Source organism: Phalacrocorax carbo, chromosome 15 (genome assembly GCF_963921805.1).
Source record: "Phalacrocorax carbo chromosome 15, bPhaCar2.1, whole genome shotgun sequence".
NCBI lineage: Eukaryota > Metazoa > Chordata > Aves > Suliformes > Phalacrocoracidae > Phalacrocorax > Phalacrocorax carbo.
In genome coordinates this window covers 8,931,304-8,950,445 of record NC_087527.1, presented here as the reverse complement: position 1 = coordinate 8,950,445, position 19,142 = coordinate 8,931,304, and the positions used below count along the sequence as shown (strand labels likewise).

Genomic DNA, 19,142 nt, shown 5'->3' with positions numbered 1-19,142 from the left:
CTTTTTGTGGAACAACTGTATTAAAGTATTTGATATGTTATATAAATTTATATTCCTAAAATTGCCTTCCTAAAATTACCAGGTCCTGCATGTTGCTGATGGTTAAGTTAAGACACTGAGCAGCGTTTACAAAGCTGAGTTTATTTCATACCAACTTGGGAAATTTCACAGCTTTATTTTGTTTTTGTAAAGTTCTTCAAATAAAAAGGTTAATAGAAATAGTCTGATAAACTAAAGTTAAACACAAATTATAGGTTAAGTAATGAAGAGGAAAAACAATTTTGTAATTAAACTCACAAAGGAGTTAAACAAAGACAAACAAAAACATGAACAAATTGTGGTATTGTACCTTCTGAAGACATGCGTTTAGGCATAGTAGAGACAGGAGCTGGAGAACCATGAGCAGAGGGGTGAGACGGGGGCCTGGAGGGCCGCGAGGGGGGCCTGGAGGGCGGCCGTGTAGGGGTGGCTGCCCGAGGTGGAAGAGAGTTGGGACCTGACTGGTAGCGAGAAGGTGGGCGAGAGGAAGGAGATGGGCAAGGCGATGGCCAGGGAACACCTGACAGAACAAATGATATGAAGGAAAGTATAAAAACTAAAGAAAAATTATGGGGAAAAAGGTCAACAGAAAAAAAGTAAAATATGACAAAATGATTTTTCATGTTTAACCCTTTGGGGATAGATTAGTTTATTTCTGCAACCAATAAAATAGTCTCTGCAAAGTTATTTCCTTCACTTCTGGTCAAATTCAACATCTGAATGTCACAAACTCCCCAAAGGGTTAATTAGGATCTACAAATACTACTAAGGAATAGACAGTAAAGTTTGATCTGTTAGCCTATCATATATATGTTCTGCAGTATGCATCACTCTTGATGAGGTCCTTAAATAGCTACCAGAGGTTCTCAAACAGCGGTTCACATATATTATTGGCTATACAAACTGCTACTTTCAAACCAAATGATGAGCAATATCAATTCTAGGAACTGTATCTTTACAAAAAACAGCGGTGTTCAGTGTCTGAATCCTGACATTTATGCCTTTATCAGTTATCTGAAGTATTAATGTACTATTTTAATCTAGGATACAGGGTTCATTGTTTCCAAAACAAAGAAATTTAATCCAGCCATTCTGGATATTTTAGGTATATGATATTCATTCAGCAGAGTAATAGGGTGACAGAAACCACAAATACTATGAACAAATTTCAAGGTTAGCATTGTTTGGGTAAGACTCAGGTGTACATCCCTCATACAGCTGACTCTGTATTTGAAAAGGAAGTCTCACTTACCTTTAGATGTTTCTTAGACTTCCTCTCCAGATAGAGGCACTTGAGTATTATCCATCTTTCATTTATTCACAGCAACCTCATATAATAGCATTTTTAACTTATAAAAATAATGCCTCAAGGGTAGGCTACTGCTGAAATCCATCTCAAAAAATGGTGTTTGGTTTATGAAACACCGATTCCTGCTATACAGTGCCTAGTGATGTCTGTTTATAAATATTACCCATGTGCATAGCAGAAAATACTCAAATAGCCATTTGGAGAGAAGGTTTTTGATTCCTTTTCCCCTGACACTTCTCTTACCACCCCAACAATGATTTTCTTCCCCCACATCATCGTAAAGTGAGTTGCTTTATTCTTTTTAATGGGAAACAGAATTGATCCACGCACCAGAAAGGAAGAGTGATGCTTCCTTGGCTGCCACCTCCCTTTCACTAGGTGTCAGCATTGCTACTCCTCCACACAGAGCTTAGCAGCAGAAATACATAAAACAATTTTTAATCTTTAAAACCGCATACTGCACCATCAAGTAAGACAAAGGTGTTTGAGAAGGAAAAGAAGTGACATTTCTGCTCTGCAGAGCTACATATGGTGCAGTCAAATGCATGTACCATTATAAGTTAAACTCAAATCAAAATCACCACCTCTGTGTTAAATGATGAATGCTAACATATCCTAAGAGCACACCATATGCAGTTTCATCATAATTAGATAATTGACTGCAATTTTATAAGGCACATTCATTTAGACTTCAGATACTTGCCTCCGTTAACCACTCTCTGATCTGCTCCAGAGTTAGGACTGAATTCTGAAGTATGGGATCCAGACCTTGAAATTGGTGGGCCTGATCCAGACTGGCCCATCCTTGGTGAGTTTTGTCTTCCACTTCCCCAGGACAGGACATCTCTATTCCTCTGTCCAGGTGGAATGTATTTATTTTCTCTGAAACACAGCAAACTTCAATCAGTGTTGAGACAGAACTGAAAGCCAGTGAGAAGTACCTCACCAAGTGCTCTGCTGGTATTTCTGTCTTTCTCGAATCAAGCTAAAGGAAAATTCTAAATACTATCGGATGTTGACCTAACATTCACCTCATGAATTTGTTTTTGATACTAACAACACAGTCCACTTCCTACAAGCCCAGACACTGAACGATTTAGTACTAATGTCTGAAATTCTCCATGACATACTGAAACCGCTGCCCTTTCCTGTAATTTCATATGAATTCACCACAGTGACATATCAGAGGGGGGAAGTCTGTTTCAGTACAGAGATAATATAGGGCCAGGCAGAGGTGTACAATTTAGCATGACTGCCAAAAACAGCACGATTGTTTAAACAAGGCTCCTAACCTAATCAGCCCTGCTGAAAAAGCGCAGTTTCAATTAATAACTTGCTACTGTACCAAAATATGTATAGCATCTAAATAAAAATACTATTCATAGTGTATGCAAGTACCTAGTGTTCACACCATGTCCTTCTCGTTCATTAGCATTTCTCTGAACAGCAGTATATTTTTCTTCTTCTGTTCTTTCATCATTTTCCAAGGCAACCCGAGCTTTGTATTGGGCACTTGATTCAATTTCCTCTGCTAATTGAGTTGCTCTGGCTTCCCGTTTTAAAAACTCTTCTGAATTATCTCTTTCTAATGGCACCCTAAAAGACAATGGAAAGGAAAAGAATCTCTGAAATGCATTCAAAAGCACAAAGAAGCTACAAAAATTACACAGTGTTAAATCTAACCAAGTCAGAGTATAAAAACTTGCTTTTAAGCCAGCAGACTTGCTGTCTTTTTCAGTATGTCAATATTCCTGAGCTGGTTTGATATTACGTGCAAATTCAGCATCATTTACGTACCTAGTGAGCTGATGTCAGGGGGCAGAGCTTTTCCATACGACTTCCAAAATCCCCAGTCCCTAAAGCTATGCATAGGCTCCAACTTTTAACACGGTTGAGTACATTAGTAACAAAAAGCCTTAGTCTGTTGTTTAGATAGGAACCTACCATAAGAGACCAAATCTGAATTTCTTTAGCTATTTATGCATTCCCAACAGACACAAGAGTCCCCAATCCTACTGAAATTAGAGAGTTGCATGCTTAATCCTTTGATAATTCCAGCCATAGAATTTCAGCTCTTCCTGTTACGAATAACTGCAGAAAAGACGAATGCAATACATTAAAGCATGGGACCAGAAACCCATGACCCATTTGCCATGCCCTAGGACCTCAAAACCACTAATTCCATATATCTATTTTGGGTAATAGCTTATTGCAAAAAGCATACGTGTATTCCTTTGAAAGCCACCAAGTAAGAATTAAATACATGAGCAATGAAATACTGAAAGGGTTAACTAGAGATGGACATCATACCTGGCACTTCCTTCTGCCCACCCATGGTTTTAGTTTTTACCTGTTCTAATTTTTGTTCAAGTATCAGGTTTTATAAAACAATTTTGTGTTTTGTCCCTGATTCTGAGTTCCAAAAGCTGTTTCATCCAACCTCACTTTAAAATAAACTACATAAAAATACAGAACACAGTTGAGGCTTGGACCATGCTATGTGGGCCTTATATAATCACTATATGCACATATTTTGAGTAATATACAAAAGAAGAACCAAGAAAGTAGGTAGACATACAAGCCAAGTATGAAATAATATAGGCAAGATTACTCAAGTGTTGGTGTCAGAACTAGGAAAACAAGTGGCTTTGCCAAATTCCAAGCCAGCACTCAGCTACTACATCACAAGTTTTTCCCACACACATGTATTTTTGGCCAGTCAAGGCATCTACTGGCCTCATCAATGGTAACTGCAAGAATATTAAATTAAACCTTACCCTTCAGCGTAAAGCTTTGGCTCAAGTAAGATACGCATGAACACAATGCATACAAACCTGAAGTCAGGGGCCTCGCCTACCCTGTATTAAGTATATACACAAGAAAGGAGAACACCCAATACATCCTCACTTATTTAAAGTGACTGAAAAAAAAGATGAAGGTATGTATGCAGTAGCACTGATGGCAACCTAAACAAGCAAAAGAATGATTTTACATTTTCTAACAAGGAAAAGGCCATTGAAGATGGAACAAAGGGGATGGGCAAGATGACATTGTTCAGAAGGCCAGTGATGAAAGAAGCATGTACAGCAGCTGATCAACATACTAATGCAGTACATTTGCTAGAACACAAACTTGTACCTTTATGCAGTTTGACAGACTATACCTGCTAATGCTTAGGTCTAGGAAGAGAAAACAATCAAACAATAAATCCTTTACAATCCTTCAGTTGCACACATAAGCATTTAGCTACACTGCTGCTCATCGCATACTTGGAGAATCAGGAAAAGGGTGTCACAGTTTAGCAGACTGATATGCAAAGCAAGCTGCTTGACTAGGAAACAATGGAATTTGTCTCTGGCAATTTAGAGCCACCTTCATGTTTTTAATCTGTTTCCATTAATATCCATAAAGCAGAAAGATGGAAGACTAAAGTTCAAAAGTACAAAAAGTACTTAGAGCAGTGAAGTATACAAAAGAATAGCTTCCCCAGGATTCAAATGTAAGCCGATTAAGACACTGATTATCACCATGTTACAAGTCTATTTTAACAGAACGGTAAAACTAAAGTTGTTGAACCAGAGATCTGTAGACAAGTGCTCCAATTCTACACAAAATCACTGCAATTCCTCAACATTCAAAAATAAGTTCACACTTTGGGGGTTAGAAGAGTGGGAAAACATTAAAGACATTTCACAATGGCTGTTGAACATCTGCAATTGATTTGTTTTGCAGCTGCAGTTAACATTATAGTTGCACACTATTGGGAACATATCCACACTGCCGAAGTAGCCAGAGCAGGCTTTATACTACTTCTATATTCAAGTTGTTTTTCTATTGTAATCAAAACTTTAGTTTAGATCTGGACAAGTCTGCTAAACAAGTCATCAACAGCACGCAACCCCCCTTAGTTATCAGCAATATTTCAGCATCCCAGTATCTACCAGATCAATTGTCTCAATAAAATCAGGATTCAGCCAAGCTGCTCTGCTAGGTTAAACACAAACTATAGACATAGCAGCTATGTAAAGACGGTTTCACAATTTGGTATTTTCCATCCTATTCATAAATTTTTTTAAGAAATAAGCATTATTGCATGCCTAAATTCAGAAAATGTTGCAATGGGAATGAACTGTGCCCATTTAAGGGAATATATAATGATTACTACATCCAACTTCACAGGATGCTAGCAAGATTTCTTAATCACTATTCATTCGCTGCTTTTCCAGTTGTTCGAGTCTATAACTTTAGAAATTACATAAAATCATCTTCAGAATAAAGTTTGACAAACCAGGGAGAACATCAAATACAAATCTAATAACAAAATATTTTGGAACTTACGTATAAGATGATAAACTGCTGTCATAAGTTGATACTACACCATAATTTTCTTCATTGTAACGAAACATGTCATTGGGATCCCATCCATTAGACTAGAAGAAAATGATGCTCATTTTTCAAAGTGACACTGGAAACACATTCCCTTAAAATTAAGGGCTGACGGCAGAAGTTAAAACTTTTGCCCTTTTTCCTGGGCCTATGAATTCACTGTCCAGATAACAAAGTTATTAAAGCCACAATGTATTTCAGGGAACTTTGTTCATCTTATGCACAAATTTTACCTTCAAAAGCCAGGTTTTTTGTTTGTTGTGTATATTTGTATTGTTTTCATGAGGTTTTGGGGTTTTGTTGCTGATTTGTTGGTTTTTGTTTTGTTTTTTTTTTTAGTTGGGTTTGGGGGGTTTTTTGTATTTTTTTTTTTAAATACCATGCCCACTCTGTACTAGAAGATTACTGGCCAATGAGAAATATACCCATGAATGCCTTCTCCAAAAAATGCCAGTTGATACTTCTCAGCATTAGAAGTGTCCCTTGCTGTGGCAAGTGCTCAAACTTTTCAAACGCACTACTAATGCGATTATCTGAGACACACACACCACAGGAAAAAGACCTCTGTTGATCAGCACAACTTCCCCATTTTAGTAAAATTGCTATTACGGCACTCAAGCACAATGATAAATGTTTTGAGTGTTTTATAAAAGCACTGACAGCATTAAGTATTCTAATAAATCTCAGCTGTACAATATGTACACTAAAATTGACAGGATAACTGTTCTACCCAGACAAAGTTAATATGCTCCACAGTAACATGACTGGATTCTCCTCTAATTAGTAATATTATCTTCTTTCTTTAACATATTGCAGTCTGAACACCTTACTAAAAAGAATGCATGGTTGAGTAAAAGCTGACTGCTATGATACATAAAGAAATGACATTTGAGACCATACTCTTCATCTAACGACTCATGATCTACTGAGATTGTATCCGTGCTTATTAAGTCATGGGTCAGACTTCCATCAATTTCCTTCATCTTAGCTCAGAGACAGTTAGCTAAGCACAATTTCGCCATAATTTCCAAATGCAATGATAGTCAGACAGGAACGCTCTGATCAAACATAAATCACTTCAGTGTATTGCTGAATTTGGAGTCTTTAATAAAAGCTCCTCTTTCAGTCAGTCCATGAGTCAAACACATCCCTTACCACAGCAGCTGCCATTTGTCAATATTTGCCAAAAGTGGCATCTGAAATCCAGCCATTCTTATTCAAATTGTAAAAAAGTACTGTGGCAGCTGCTAGCAAAGACTGAACGTACAGCTACACAATGTAGGCCAGCAATTTTAGTCTGAAGTTCGCTACTAGATTAAAATTAGGGAATTGTTGCAAGGCATGTCCATAGAAACAGCTTATTTTCTGCATACTATCATAGATGATAAAAAAGCATTACTTACAACATCTGTCTCTAATGCCTCAAGCTCCTCAGTAGCGGTGGTCTCTCCTCCATCCCACGGTTCAAGATCCTTTTCCTTGTGTTCACCATTTACTTTAGCACTGATGGCTGAATCAGTAAAAGCATCTACAACAGAGTGGGGAGGGATGAGGGTGAAATCAATTTGATTAAGTACAGAAGATGTACACACTAGTTCATCTGAGGAACAACCAAATACAGCTGAAACACAGGCACATTAAACATTCACCTTCTCTTGTAGTTGCTGCATTTGATAGAACTACATTAAAAAGGTGCCTACTTCATACTTAGAATAACTCTGGAAGTACAGACTAACTTCTAATAGACCTCTTTACAGGGGTTTTTTACAATTTAAAGCATGAGACAAGGCATCAAAGAATAGCAGTAATTTCAGTTATTTCAAAATATTTAACACAAACTACATATATATTTTTGCTAAAAAAAAAAAAAAATCCACAAAAGAACGAAAAAACAACAAACCAAACAGAAAAAAGACTACCTGAGGATCCCCATTCCTCTAGAAAACCCACCACTTGTAAAATATGCTTTTCCAAACATCCCGCACAACTGCCCACTAACATATTATGCAAATGCCAAAAAAGCAGGAATGCAACCCAAACCCATTGCCTAAATAAATGGGCAGAATACAAGTTTCCCTTCAAATATTTGAGTTTCTGCTATTTCCTCAACTTCTCAACACACCAGCATGCACACAGACAATTTTACTCCCTTGGAGTGTAACTCAATTATCCGTTAGCTTGGTGCACCCGTTCACTGTGACATGAACGGAGACATCCTGTTTCCTGCTTTTTAAAAAAGCTTTTTCAAGGAACAGCTTACCCGAATCACACAGCAAGATTCAGAAACCCTCTAGCTCTCGTTCTCAACGACATATGAAAATAAATATACCATTAGGTGCCCTACTCAGTAAGGGTCTGCTACTGTTTATATAAATTATAAAAACATATATAAAATGGTAGATATAGTGAGCTTTTATTTTCACTTGTTCATGTTTCATTCAAACCAGACTTATGAAGGAATAATACTAGAATATTGAAGTGCTGTAGAAAAAAAAAAGTACAGAGCCATTCATCAAGGAAGCCAAGCTTTTATATTTGTAAGCAACTAAATCTCAGAGCTGCCTGCACATTCTTAAATTACTTAAACAGAAGGAACTTTAAAAAAATAAGCTTGTTATGAGCTTATTAATAAATAAATAAATCTAAAATAAATAAGCCTTCAATCTAAAATTTCCTATTAGCATTCTACTGATAAAATAAGGAGCAAACATTTCAGGCTTTTAGAAAAGATGAGATCAAGCCACCAGGCAGTGCCAGATATGGAAGAACATGTCTTAAATTAACTTTTGGCAAGATCTGAAATCTTACTAAGAAAAATGAACTTTAAAGCCAACATGAAAAGAATTTCCAACATATGAAGTTGGCCATTGATGTTACAGTTTTTAAACAATCACTGAAGATTTTTTAAAAAAAAAAGAGAGACTGCTGCCATAGCTTATTAATTCTGTTTTACTCAATTTCACAGTAAAGTTCTGTACATATATTGGTATGATCTGTCATAAAAGTTAACTGTGCTTAGTCTGTCTAATAACCTTCCACACTATCTCATGAAATGCTTGCTCAACTCATACACAAAGACCAAAGGAACTATGGATAAGCAATTAAGCATTGTTAATAAGCATATATGAAACAAAATGTTATAGAGGATGTATGAAAAATAAGAGAAGTTTATTAGCTAAACATTCATTTTAAATACAAGAGAATCAGTAAAATAAGAAAAGAAAGCCAAATGAAAGAAAGACATCTAACCAGGCACACCGTTAGGGCTCATGTGAAATTGCAAAAACCTGCATCAATCACCTTGCGAGACATCATAGTCTGCCAACCAAAGCTGCGACAGTACCTACGCAGCCAGAGGTTAACACTTTCACGTGAGATTATGTTTAGCTTTGCAATGCCTTTAGCAGGCACATTCTAGCATTACTTGTAAACCATTCTGAAACGGAGTCATTGTATCATTGTGCTACCTATGCGCTGATGCAAAATTTCAATCATTGCACTTTTCACTGTTCAGAATAGGTAAAAATCAAGGGTGAGAATAGAAGTCATCAGCTAACTGCAAGATACTCTAAATGATTCTGTGAGGTCACGCATGCATGTTTTATAGTGCCATAAATGTGCGAGCAAAGATATTAAGTTTCCGTTATATATTATGGTAACAAAAGCATTATGAAAGGCAAGATGCAGAGACATAGAGTGACTGCCAAAAAAGTTACCTGTTTCTGAAGGAACTACAACAGATATGGAGAGAGAAAAAATTGGAAGACATCAGATATAAATACACGTGGATTTTTTCACATTATATGGCTGAATTCAGGCAAAGCTAAACTCTTTCAGTCCCTCTTATGGACATATTCAAACTGATTATACCTCTCCCACCTTGCAAAGATCATTTCCGTAGTAAAACCTCAGCAATGTTCCCACCTGGTAACAGCCCCATTTATTTCCCCATTTTGCTTCACAAGAAAAGCCCCTCAAAATAGCCTACAGATTTCTAAGGTATACCAACTTGAAAGAAAACATGTTTCCCTTCACACAAACAGCTTTTCAAATATACCATAACAGAAGATATGTTTACATGTCATCTGAAGCTACATAGTAACAAGGTACCACCTCAATCCACACCTAAGTAGTAACCAAAGAGCACATTTAAGAGGGAGGCAAAAGTAAGGCACTCGTATCTGGAAACTCTACGTTTACCTTATCAATAACCCATAGCTAACTGCCATAACCCAGAGAGACCAGTGCTGCTTCTGTGCCAAATACCATTAATTCAACATTTCAGGTTTGATCCTCTCAGATTGGGCATTTGACACCAAATGCAAGTTGGAGGCTGCTTATGTCACTTAAGAAGCTGTGAAATTTGCTTCTACATTACTTCACTGGGAGTAGAGGGAACTCTTCCCCAATGAGATTATATGAGTTACAAGGACTGATGTCAGCACCTGATGGAGGTAGTCTGTATTTCAGAAGGATGTTTCCTTAATTTCTGTTAAATTACTTCAGAGAAACTCCACACACAACTATGCCATTTTGAATACTGTGAATAAAATACTAGGTTAACAAGACTCATCTAGTCAACCCACCAATTTTCTTATTTAAAAAGGAACATAAACATTCAGCAGAGTGTCATTAAAAATTAGAACCATAGAATCATTAAGCTTGGAAAAGACCTCTAAGATCATCAAGTCCAACCACCAACCCCACATCCCCAGGCCTCTTAACCATGTCCTGAAGTGCCACATCTACACATTTTGTGAACACCCCCAGGGATGGTGACTCCACCACCTCTCTGGGCAGCCTGTGCCAATGCCTGACCACTTTTTCAGTAAAGAAATTTTTCCTAATATCCAAACTAAACCTCCCCTGGTGCAGCTTGAGGCCATTTCCTCTCGTCCTATCACTTATTACTTGGGAGAAGAGACCAACCCCCACCTCACTACAACCTCTTTTCAGGTAAATGTAGAGAGTGATAAGGTCTCCCCTCAGCCTCCTCTTCCCCAGACTAAAATTGTAATGACACAGATGAACTTGGGGGGGGTGGGGGAAACCCGTAAGTCAAAACAAAAACTGCAGTATCTAACAAATGCTACAGATCTGAGTAAGATGTGTACAGTCAATGCTACCCAGTAGAATCCAGTATATCATGGGGCACACCGCTCTTCATTTCTCTCTCACTTCAGAATGAAAGTCACAAGTGAGACTGCAACACAGTTTAACCTCTAGAACTCAAAGAAAGTCCAGTTAGGATAAATCCAAGCTACAAAGGTAGACTTCTAGCCAGACAGTATGGTCTCATGAGCATCTAGCCAAAGTTTAAATGTATCAGAACAGTACCTCAAGGCACAGATCACTATTTTCCTGGAACAAACAGGTAGGCAGGCACACGGGACACCAAGATTAAAAATGCAGCAAGTCAAACAAGACTTTACCAAAATTAATGAACAACAAAATGGAGAACATACATAAGATACATTCTACAAATAATTGTTTCAAAAACAAAAATACTGCCTTTAAGATTATCAGCAAAGTAGAAGCTAAAACATGAACTGCTGCTAGAAGCGCCGACTGGCAGAGTAATAACAGACAAGATACCGACTGGGCAGGCTCAGCCTCTCCCTTATCTGGTGCTTCATATCTCTGAGCTGTTGAATGAGCAATTCACATGACACCTTGACATGGTCAAATTTTTAATCAATTCCTTTTCTACATGGTAAAACCCAAGTTAAAGATCAAATGAAAACTGGTCAAAGAGCTTGAGCTGTAACACTCAGTTAGCCCCCACTGCCTCTGTACTTGCTTAATGGGACATCTCCCAAGCAAAGAAATTTGATATCAAGGACCTCGCTTCTTGTTTTAAAGCCTTCTAACTGGAAAAAAAACAACCACACACCCAAGGACAATTTTATGTGACAGAAATTCACATCAAGTAAAGGCAAATTAAACACACACATTCTGAGAAAAACTCAGCTTGGACAAATTCTTCAAGTCTGTGCTATTAAATGAGTCAAAGAAAAAATTGCCAGAATAGAGCAATTAAGAGTCCAGGTTTAATTAATTTCAGTGTTTAACATGCTTGTTTTCACAAACATGTTTTGAGCTACTAATGGTGAAGGGCCCAAATATGCAATTAAGTGCAACTCTGCAGTTCAAATGCTATTAAACCAATCGGCATTATGTGCCAAAGGTGTTCATGCTGCACGCTGCAAGCTTTGATCAAGTTTAGCATGGCCCAAAGTAAACTGAGGTTTCATCTTAAAGGTTTCAACACTAAACTCTCATTTGTTTTGTAACTACTTACTACTGATTTGAAACATTAAAACCAGTTACCACCAGCTTTGCAGAGCCAACACTTCCTTCCTTTGTTCATAATATGCCTACTGCTATTCCCCTTGCAACACATTCTCTGGAAGGATGCCACTTCCAGTGCTAATTCAAGGAAAAACTTAAATAGCGAATTCTCCTCTGCCTGTTTTCATTGGATTTCTAGTCTTTTTCTCAGAGTGCAGTAACAGTGCCAAAAGAACAATAAAAACACTGTAGAAGCCTTTTACTTTAACAGTAGTTATGATATTGAATTGTCTTGTCTTTAAAAAGAAGCCAAGAAGGCAACTCTGAGGCCTTACTCAAATTTGAATCATATGCAAACCAGCACTGTTGACTGATCAGTGTTTAGGACTACAGGAAACACTGCTAGAAGCCTGTTCTGTAGAACACAGGAGAAATATATCCTCCTATTTCCACCACACAGCCCAAGTAATCCAGAAACTATGAGATCTAGGCACTTCACCTTTGCCTCAGAAGGTGAAGCAGAAAGACGTTACATGCTAACGCACAGCCAAGGATTTCAACCTGCACATTAAAGCGGATTTTTAGCAGTTGATTTCTGCTGCCACATGCAGAAGACAGTGCCCGTCCCTCTTTAAATGCAGACAGAATAGTTTGAAAGGGGGGTGATGGATATAATACAATTTCACCTGAGTTTTCCAATGCATGTTTAATTCATCAGCCTGCCTGTACTACAGAAAGCCCTAATTCCACAGTAAGAGACCCTCAGGTGACTCCTTTCCATTCATTTTGAAGCCTAACAGGAACCTACAGGAGCACAAAGGTCTATGCAGACTGACAGAATTGTAAATAAGGGCCCAGGAAGTAGGGGTAAATTTATTTCTTTAAACATAAACGGTTAGAACATTCCCATCCATGCAGACCTACTATTTCTTCTCCCAACCTTCCCGATTTCTACAATCTGGGCAGGCACCACACTTTCTCCACTGGTGTGTCTAAAGGTGTAATGTCATGCTTGGCACAAGCAAATCTAAGGCTGCTGATTCCAAACAGGGTGGTTTCACCCACCCCAAGTCTATACTGTCGTTACCTCCCCTGCACTCACACTGCTGACGTAGCTGCAGGATGAATTATCAGCTCACTGCTCTAAAGCTGCACAAGTACGATAGCAATGAAAGGTGCCTGGCAGACTATTTCAGATGGTTCTTTCAGAGACAACTCTACTTTCCGCTCCTCTGAAAGGAGAATCTATTCCCTTTCTCCCCACCTGCTGCTCTTTTCCAGCGCTCTTCCAGTGTTTTCTGTCTGACTCGGTCAGACAGGCAGAAGATGCAGCTAATATCTCTGTTGTTCAAGTCTGAGGGTACAGCAGAAGATCAAGACCCAGAGTCAGGAGCACCATTTGTCCACATTCCTCCAGCTCAGCACAGAAACAAATGCCAGAATAAAAATCCATGGAACTCCAGATACTTATACTGAACCAGGAAAACAGAATGCACTAGAATTTCCAAAACAGTATCTTCTGCAGAAATTAAGTTTACTTCATGCCTCCTCAAAAGCCTAGTAGCCTCCTAAGCAGTAGGAGAAACTACATTCACACACCCCAACAAACCCTACTCTAAGGTAAGCCTCTCCTATGGCAACAGAGTCCTTGTGAAGTGCCCTTTTGTTTGGCCACATTTTTTAAGTAGTGAGAGCAAGCTGCCTTTCCAACGAAATGTGTCCAAATTGTCTACTAACTTGTCTGTGAAAGCCAAAAAACATTGAAGGCTAGGCAATTTTAAAATATTTGTTCCTGGTTAAGTGCAACACTGTCAGACTTCTCCAGGCACCAGACAGTAACTATTTCTAATACAAAAGCAGCGAGGAACACCATCTCCTCACCTAGGAGTTCAGACTCGGTTTTTACTGTGAGTCACACAGGTTCATCTGACTCAGTACCATGGAGATTTGTGTCCGCTTATAAAAGGCCAGCAGTTCCCGCATGCATGTTCATACACTTCCATTCTTTTGAATCCTTGCTTATTTAATTTCCCAAAAAGTAGAAAGCCCTTCACTGCTCTAATTTGCAGGTGTAATCAGAGACTGACTTACACTTTCAAGTGTCATTTCAAGATAATACATTTTTGAGACAAAATGGAAAGCAACTAATTTACCCACTACAAGTTATCGAGTTTTGCAGCCTTCCAGTTTATCTTGCTCCAAGTCTCTACAGCTTTATTTCAGCTCTCCTCTCCAGCTAGTTGAAAGATTTAGATTCAGACATTCCACTTAAAGAGAACTGAGTGACTGTTCAACCTGAAGGAGTAATTTTCTTCTAGACAACTTCCATTGAGTAATTATTCCTACCAGTAGTAGTATATTTATTCTTCATTCCGTCTGCTCAAAATCTATAAAGATTGGGTAATGGAGAGCCCCGTTTGCATTTACATTAAAGTGATGTTCATAGCAGACCCATTATAAAACAGCTCTCGTTTAATTTAAATTCAAAGTCCCATCCAGAACCTGGAACTTATCTGCATTTCAATGCTACATTTGCTCTGACATTATGCATCATCTTCTGGGGAAAGCAAATTCCTTGAAACAACAAACCTTTTATTCTTCAGCTTTAAATTAGGCAAGAACATATGCATGTACGAACACAAGGTGAAAAAAGAAAGATCTCAAACGTCCACCAGTCCCTATGGATCTCTAAGTCACTGCTACATGGGAATAAAGGATGCATGTTAAAATGACCACTTAGCTCCCAGTGACAGTCGTTGATCAACCTGAAAATGTACACATATGAAATTTTACTCCATGGCACAGGAAGATATGTATTTGCTTTTTTTCCTTAGCCCAGCAAGTCAGGAACATTAGCATAAAAACCCTTGAGATTTGGTGCTCCCCCCCAAGAAAAAAAATCTGCAAAGGAACTAGAGCTGTCTGACTTAGAAGCCTCTTAGGTTCCAGAAAATAAGTAGGGTCTTCAAGGTCAGACATTAAAATAAGAAGTATGAAGACTGCCTGACTGCTGTAAAATTGTTTAATTCTGACAGTTTCAAGCCATGTCTTGAGATCAAGGCCACTCACTTGCCACCTCACTGGGTTCTTCTGCATTTTTGAGAACCGTAACTACAAGTAGTAAAGCAGAAATTAAAAACACAAATAGTAACGAATTTTTAGCTCCATTTACAGTAGTATTTTTAGAATATTTAAATATATGTTTAGAGACAAAAGTTACTTAACTAAATATAGACTATATATACACCAACTCTGAACAATAATCTTTATAAAAATAATTTGTGTATTCATGGATTCTCATAACATTTAACAGACTACTTTAGAAACATGTTTACAAAAAAACCTCAAACCAACCCCAGACAACCCAGCCTCCCACAAAATCTGTAAAATGTTTTGTAACATCACTAAGGATTTGCTTTCCAGACACCAAAAACAGCCACTCAGAGTGCCCTCACAAAGGTTCTGCAACCCATTTTAAAAATTTTGATAAATTTCTGATTTCAGGAGGTGCTGAGCATCCGCTCTTTCCACTGGCTTTAATGGGGTATTTGAATGTTCCACACTCGTTAAGAGTCTAAACATGAACTTTAATTTTTGGATCCTAAAACATCTACTTTGAAAAATCTTGACCTACGATCTTAAGACAGACAACTTTAAAAACAAGTATACCTCTTCTTGCATAATTGGTATCCATATCCTTAAAATGCACCATAACAAAATCTGAAGGCTTGAACAAGATACTCTCTAGTATGTCTTCACGTTTTGGCCCCAAACTGGATTCTGCAGTTTTCCGATGAGCAGCATCAAGCACTAAATCACACTATTAGAGACATAAAAAGAATATACTAACTTAATGCACAATAAGCTACTCAATATCATCACATACTTACAAAAACCCAGACATTTACAATAGTTTGCAAAAATTAATCTACTTGTGTAAACTTAGACACGAATAGTCAAAATAATTAATAATAAATACTCAAATTTTAAACAATCATTGATTATTCAGTAGCAGGATCTTTTAAAATAGGGAAAAATCAAAATAATAAGGAGATTACCTTAGGACTGTAGGTTTTAAAAACTCCTTCATATATACCACCATTTTTCACCTGTACTTCACATTTGGATCCCTAGAATGCAAAAAAATGAAAATACAGCTTTCTACCAGCCTCAAAAAAAATTACATTTGACTGATTTTCTCATTTATTTATTACATAAGTACAGTGTATAAAAATACGGCTCAGTTTTTAGTCAAATCTACTCATTCAACATTTGCACAGTTATAAATACACCACTGTGTTCTGCAGATACAAACAGCTGGGTGTGTACCAAAATTTGTTCTGAGGGGATTTAAAGATACTCACAGAAGCATATCTGGTACTCACAAGCCTCTTGACCAGTTATGCATGAAAACAAGGTTTTGTGCAAAACCAAAATCTGTGCAAAACCAAAATCTGTGCATACGTGTGAGTACAAATAACGATGAAGGCTTACCCTGGACTCTAGCAGACAGGGGACAGTCTGCCTTACTTAATTTTGGCATGTCAAGACTTCCCTTAAAATCTGGGGGGAAAAGCTCCCATTCCCTGCACACAGACTCATTTTATTTATCCATAACCTCTCTAAAGACAGAAAATTCAGAATATAGCCAGTGCACCTGAAAGATCTGATATACCTCTGCAAACTGTATTCGAACCTTTCCAAGCCAAAAACCACAGAATAGCTATTACTGTGATTCTTTAAAGTTCCATCTTAGCAAAAGATGCCTACTGTTAAAGTTTCATATTTGTTCTATTATACTACAATTAGTGGACTAGTTAACAGTTCTATGTCACTACAGAAACTGTTTACCCTCCTTCCAAATATGAAGACTTACAACAACTGATGTAAGTATGTGAACCATTCTCATGTTTGCATAGATGCCATCAAAAGAAATCTGAAAAATAAAAAAGACATTGTTATGAATATAGGAGGAACACTTGTAACAATTCAAAAAGCCAGCACACCAAAAATATCACAGGCTTTCATCAGTACATCCTTGTTCCTAGAAGCATGGGTCCAAAACCTTAGTCAATATACATACAACTTAGGTCACATGAGATCTCCAGAGGACCCTTACCCCTTCCTCTGATCAATTAAAGATCTGAACATCCTTTGAAACAAGATAAACATTACAGAGTGCCCCTAAAGTCACTCAGTAAGGAAATTCCTTTGCTGGTTAGGTGAAGCGGATATGCACAGACTCCTAACTGAAAAAGCCCTGCTACAATCCCCCTCTGGTTTAAGAGCATCAATGGGAAAAGGTACTTCAACTGCTTTAGCAGTAAAAAGGTGCTTTCAGGGCCTGCTGAATTACATCTTTTCATCTAACAGACCTGATTACATGCATTAACAGTAGCTAAAGTAATCAAATCATGGAGCACCAAAGAGCTACCAAACCTATCATAAAATTAGTCAAAAGTAATTCACTGCAGCATCAGAATCTGAGATCCTACACTAGAAGAGCTGACCAAGTGTCACCCAGGTTGCTAGATGACACACTCACATAAGCATACATGAAGGATGTCTGTGTTTTGTTGCAACATCTCCTATCGCTCCCTGTCAACTTCATGCTTGTGAAACAAGAGATGCTGAAACATGCAAGGACCTCACCATATTTTGAGCTTTTTAACTGACAACATATCTTTTAAACTGTCAGCTACTTAATCCACTTACTCCTGCATGTTAGCCACGCTTCCTGGTCTGAAAAGACATGTTTAAGGACACTTAGGTGCTCAACACTCAGCACAGAGGACATAAACACTTCTATGATATTTAGTGTTTGCATACAACATTTGTTCACCGCTCTTCCTCAAAGCTTCTTTATTTTTACTGAAGAGTCTTGGTATCTTCAATAAACATTTATATAGGTAAACTGTAGCCCTTTTAAACCTTCCTACTTCTACACCATTCCCCCAAATTAGTCATCCTTGAATAGCAGGCCAATAACAAATCAACAAATCAGTGCAGGTCAAAGATCCACTCTTTAAATTGAGATCCATGTCTTTAGCCTGGATAAAGTTATGCTCCATACATCAAGCCACACCTATACTTCAACAATATATAGCCTCGATAATAGCTAAAGCTACACATTCAGGTTACCAATAATATGGGATTAGCTATTTTAGAGTAAAGCTAAACAAAATTGTTGTTTTTGTTTAACTAAATACTGTCTTACTGTCATCTGTTTAAGGAAGAAGCCAGTGTCAGAATCTTCAGACAAGAATTAATTCAAAAGCATTGCCTTAAGGTAAATGTTACCTATATCTACAACTATAATTGCAAGAAAATGCAGATGATTTATAATGGTGTGTCAGAAGTTTAAGAGACCCTTCCCCCCCTTCACCCTCCCAGGAGCATTAAATGAATGCAAGATGCTACGTCTTTAGAAAAGCATATCTCAATCTAAAATATTCATCAAGGTATCCAAAGGAAAAAATTGAGAGAGTATTCCAGTATCTGCTATTCTTATGCTGATACTTGGGTTCACTGTACAGAAGTTGTTTCCTCATATCTAGGAAGTGGTACAATTAGGAAAAAACATATACTTACTGTAGGCTGAGGCGGTCCTTTGCCACTGCTGCGACCTCTGAAATTAAATACATACATGGGATATGATTAATAAGAACTGCCAAAACCGGTTAACTTCTTAACAAGTAAGAATTCAAAAAAAACATCTTAATTTAGTGTTGAGAACGGGATCAGAGAAAACCAGCATTCCCCTAGAGCAGAACTTGATAAATAAAAGGCCCACAGCATTATCCTCCAAACTACAGACCTACAAGCAAGTAACATTGGTTAGCAGGCAAGATGGTTACCTACAGTAAATTAAAGGGCAAAATGAAGATAATACTAAGCCTATGTCTTTACAAAAATCCAAAAGCATTATCTCTCAAGCAGAATCCTGTAACTAAACCGAATTCCAAAATTTACTGGCACACAAAACCAAAAACACTTCCAGGCCCAACCCCTACTTAGCACAGAGTCCCTTCTCTAAGACTAGAGGCTCAGTACATCGTCACTGTCCATCTGATTAAGGGCCACCCAAATAACTGACTCGTGCTGCAAGCTACAGAGG

General features: G+C 37.8%; 1 protein-coding gene across 12 annotated transcripts in view; it reads right to left on the bottom strand.

Moving 5' to 3' along the window:
* Positions 1–19,142, bottom strand: part of ATXN2 (ataxin 2) — a 53,010-nt gene that overhangs the window by 27,140 nt on the left and 6,728 nt on the right. For 10 of the 12 annotated variants that reach the window (XM_064466046.1, XM_064466041.1, XM_064466037.1 and 7 more), the window contains exons 2-10: positions 18,617–18,653; positions 16,902–16,961; positions 16,084–16,155; positions 15,695–15,845; positions 7,138–7,262; positions 5,687–5,778; positions 2,747–2,944; positions 2,052–2,230; positions 350–559 (exon numbers count right to left, since the gene is read on the bottom strand). In XM_064466046.1, the coding sequence (XP_064322116.1) occupies positions 350–559; positions 2,052–2,230; positions 2,747–2,944; positions 5,687–5,778; positions 7,138–7,262; positions 15,695–15,845; positions 16,084–16,155; positions 16,902–16,961; positions 18,617–18,653 (1,124 nt within the window). The remainder of the gene's footprint in view (positions 1–349; positions 560–2,051; positions 2,231–2,746; positions 2,945–5,686; positions 5,779–7,137; positions 7,263–15,694; positions 15,846–16,083; positions 16,156–16,901; positions 16,962–18,616; positions 18,654–19,142) is intronic. The other 2 variants (XM_064466048.1, XM_064466049.1) reach the window with 1 other exon arrangement.